The following is a 4051-nucleotide window of genomic DNA, read 5'->3' on the forward strand; positions in this document are numbered from 1 at the left end:
GGTCTGGGAGGGTAAAGAGAAATAAGATCAAACAAACCTAGAATACCCCCACGGAAACAAGAAGATAGGATCTGGGTGGGTAAAAAGAAATCAGATCAAACAAACCCAATATATTCCACTAGAACAAGAAGATACGGTTTGGGAGTATATCCCACCAGAAGAACAAGAAGATAGGGTTTGGGAGGGTAACCAGAAACCAGATCAAACAAGCCCAATATATCCCACCGGAAGAACAAGAAGATAGGGTCTGGGAGGGTAAGAAGAAATAAGATCAAACAAACCTAAAATACCCCCACGGAAACAAGAAGATAGGGTCTGGATGGGTAAAGAGAAATCAGATCAAACAAACCCAGTATATTCCACCAGAACAAGAAGATAGGACCTAGGAAGGTAAGATGTATGCAGACCTTATATCAGTTGAAAGTGAAAGAGATACTATTTCCAAGCATGGTAAAGAAATGATGAAATTTACCCTTTTCAACGGTTGGAAGATCGTGTATTTGAGTCATGAAAACAACCTCTTTACAAAAGGCATAACATCAACTTCTCTCTTTATGATTTCTAAAGCTAAAGAAATCTTGATGCATACCGAAGATTCTATAGCAATAAATGGAGAATTTTATGCCACCAACTAACAATGATGAAAGATGAAAAAAGGTCAACCAAGATACAAAGGGATCAACCTGGTTCAAATGCGGTGACTCCGGGCTATCTGCAAAGCAGGTGGTCGCCCTGGGATTAGTCAGCTCGCATAGCGGGTTGGATATCCAGGTTAATCAAAAAAAAAATCTAAAACCTCACCAAAATTCAAGGGAACATTATCTTTTTTAGAATACCAACCGGTAGAACGCTTGTTTTTTTGGTTACTGTGGATGTCCATGCTAGCTTGCACACACCTTGACTAATTCCCCGGGGCCTGAAGCTAACAGTCAGAAAAATCTCAGTCCTAGTGGTCCTGAGGGGACTCGAACTGACTATCTATGGATAGAATGATTGGTTTATAAACTAGAGCCAAGTACAATGGTTATAAAATGTCAATCTGTAAACATAATCATACCCTTTTAAAAGAACATGAATATAACTTAAAAGACGCGTAACTTTTATTCGTTATGAAGGATTCTCCATCAATCTAGGCAAGATTATACTCTCTCCGTCTTAAAATATATGTCCACATTGAAAAAGATAAACAGTTTTTAATTACAACGCTTTTCAATTAACTAAATGACATTTTTATTAAGGGTAAGCTTGTACACATGCTTCTAGAGCTACTCTATTAGCTACGGCACTGGATGCATTTACTTTTGAAAGTGGATACTCATTTTGGAACAAACTAAAATAGAAATGTAGACACTTCTAACACAATTGTTTAGAAATGCAATCATCACCACCCCAAAAACACGAATAAAACTAAAAAGCACAGGCGGGTAACGGGTTATGTAGTCCAACTTCTCATCAAAAAGGAAGTACGTTTTTAAATATACCCTTAAAACCAAATCAAACAAACCTTGTATATCCCGCTCATGGAGGGGTGGGATTGGCTATTTTAAATATACCCGTGTTCTACTAAAACAATGTCACAACCTTATAACATGCCTGCATAGAATCATAATCATTTTTCTTTCCAAAATAACATGAATAAACTCAAAGACGTGATTTTGATAAAAACAACAAGGGTTCTTGATCAAAAGAACATGAATATAACTCAAATATGTGATTCCGATAAAGCACCCAAGGATTCTTAATCAATTTAACATAAATTATGATCAAATGACACCTAATAGAATGCATACCTCTACGTTTAGCAGTCAATCTTCTTTGTAGTTGAAGCAGCAGAAGACACTTGATATCCTTCCACAAACCTTCTAAACTTCTCCACTTCACCAACAGCAGAAAGCCAATCATTTAGAATCTCCATGGTTACGTAATCAGGATCACAAGCCTGATTTGTCATCTGATCCATAAGTATCAGTGCTTCTTTCAACCTCTTTGTGCTAGAAAGCCCTTTTAGCATTGCATTATATGTGGTAGTATTTGGCTTAACACCCTTCTGTAACATCATATCCATCATAGAAAGAGCGCGGTCTACTTTCCCATGCATGCAAAGAGAGTCAATCAAGATATTGTATATAACGGTATTTGGATGAACCTTTGAGGTTATGAGCATTTCGTTGAAAATATTCATGGCCTCATCAAGATTCCCAGCTAAGCAATATGCATGAATGAGGGTACCGTAGGTGACTACTGTAGGGATATTTCCGTCATTTATCATCTGTTTCAGGAACTTATGAGCTGTCTCGAAATCCCCTTCTTGGCTGAAGTATGAAATCAGAGTATTGTAAGTGATACCATCGGCTTTCATCCCACTTTCTTCCATTTCTTTAAGGATCTCAACGGCTTTATCAAGTTTCTTTCTCCTACAAAACCCGCCAATTAAAGTGTTGTAACTCACAAGATCGAGTTGAAATCCGGCTTTTTTCATCTTTGAAGCGATAAAACTAGCATCATCTGGTCTTCCAGCCTGAGTCAGACCAGAAATCAAACTGTAATAAGAAACTGCATCAGGAGAGCCTACAGATTCCATTTCTTCAAACAGATTCATTGCTTTTTCGATATTATTGGAGCTGCAAAAGGCGGAAATCAATGTAGAATAAGTAACCACGTTCCCTTCAATACCCTTTTCTTCTTGCATTTTCCTCAAAAACTCCATTGCATTACCGATCCTTCCATGCTTACACATTCCATCCACCAGGGTGTTTACTGTTATCACAGTTGGATCCACACCCTCCTTGTTCATCTGATCAAAAAGCTCGAGAGATCGTTCAATCTCACCAGCTTTACAAAACCCGTCAATCAAACAGTTGTAAGTTATAGCATTGGGGATACAATTATCTTCCAACTTCATCTTTCCCATTAACAACAAACCTTCTTCTTGCCTTCCCACTTTGCATAAACCATCAATCAGAGTATTATATAGAATCACATCCGGTTTAATGCAGATTCCATCAATTCCTTCCCTCGTCTTCTTAAACATATCTAATGCTTCATCTACCCTACGAGACTTGCACAAGTGATTCACTAACATCCCAAATGTCACAACATCCGGTTTGATATCGTTCTCCTTCATCTCCTTTAAGAACAGATTTATTCGGTCATAGTTTCGCGCTCTCCCCAACCCCGACAAAAGAGCATTACAAGGTGCAACTTCAACTTTCCCAAACTTCATCAACTCATGCAACAAGTCCCAAGCCTTATCATTTCTATAACTCCTACACAACTTTGTGATCAACTGAGTCAACCAAATGTTACTAGGAAACAGACCATGTATCCCAAATTTCGGAACCAAACCCAAGATTCTCTCATTCTCATTCCCCAAATTCCATCTCAATAACGCTGGTAAAATAATGTTTAATGTAACTTCATTGGGGGGAAACTTAACATCTGCTTCAAGCATTTCATCGAGCAGGTTGCGTGCATCATCGAATCGATCCGATTTCATCAACAAATCAAGTAATGTGTTCTTTATACTAATGGTTCTCGCATCTGGGTCTAATCCGGCATACACTAGGACGGCATTTTGAACTTTTTTGACACGAAAAAAGTATCTCATTAAGAGGGTTGCTGAGTGGGGTGTGAGGGAGACCTTTAGTTCCTTGGAAAAATCAAGTAAATTAACCACGGAAACCTCATCTTCTTCACGTATTGCAAGCTCAATAACAGATTGGAATACGGAAGATAACGAAGGTGGAGATTGATTACCATGAATGAAATGGAAAAATTTAAGAGCTTTACTGGAAGTTCCCAACTGACGAGCGATTCTGGGAAGAGAGTTAGCCGGCAGAGAGAGTAGTTGTTGACGGAGATTGGTGTCGCTAGTCCAATCATGAGTGGTCTTCAGATTGGTAATGGCGGATTGAGTCAATTCTTCTTGTGACGGTGGTTGTATTGAATCAGGCGCGACGGAGAGACGGCGGAGATGGGTGGTTGTTGAACATTTTTGGGGTTTAAGAAGGCGATGAATGCATTCTTTCGAAGCATGTATTGGAGCCTTCAT

General features: G+C 38.8%; 1 protein-coding gene across 1 annotated transcript; it reads right to left on the reverse strand.

Annotated features, from left to right (window-relative positions):
* Window positions 1-1639: 1639 nt before the first annotated feature.
* On the reverse strand, window positions 1640-4051 carry LOC112526450 (pentatricopeptide repeat-containing protein At5g28460-like). Its single transcript, XM_025136732.1, has one exon. It carries the CDS (start codon window positions 4049-4051, stop codon window positions 1799-1801), a length of 2253 nt encoding a protein of 750 aa, XP_024992500.1. The 3' UTR covers window positions 1640-1798.

Source organism: Cynara cardunculus (assembly GCF_001531365.2).
Source record: "Cynara cardunculus var. scolymus isolate 2C chromosome LG 14, CcrdV1, whole genome shotgun sequence".
Lineage (NCBI taxonomy): Eukaryota > Viridiplantae > Streptophyta > Magnoliopsida > Asterales > Asteraceae > Cynara > Cynara cardunculus.

Coding starts and splice junctions, on each gene's coding strand:
- LOC112526450 (XM_025136732.1), bottom strand. CDS start 4,051: ATGAAGGCTCCAATACATGCTTCGAAAGAATGCATTCATCGCCTTCTT.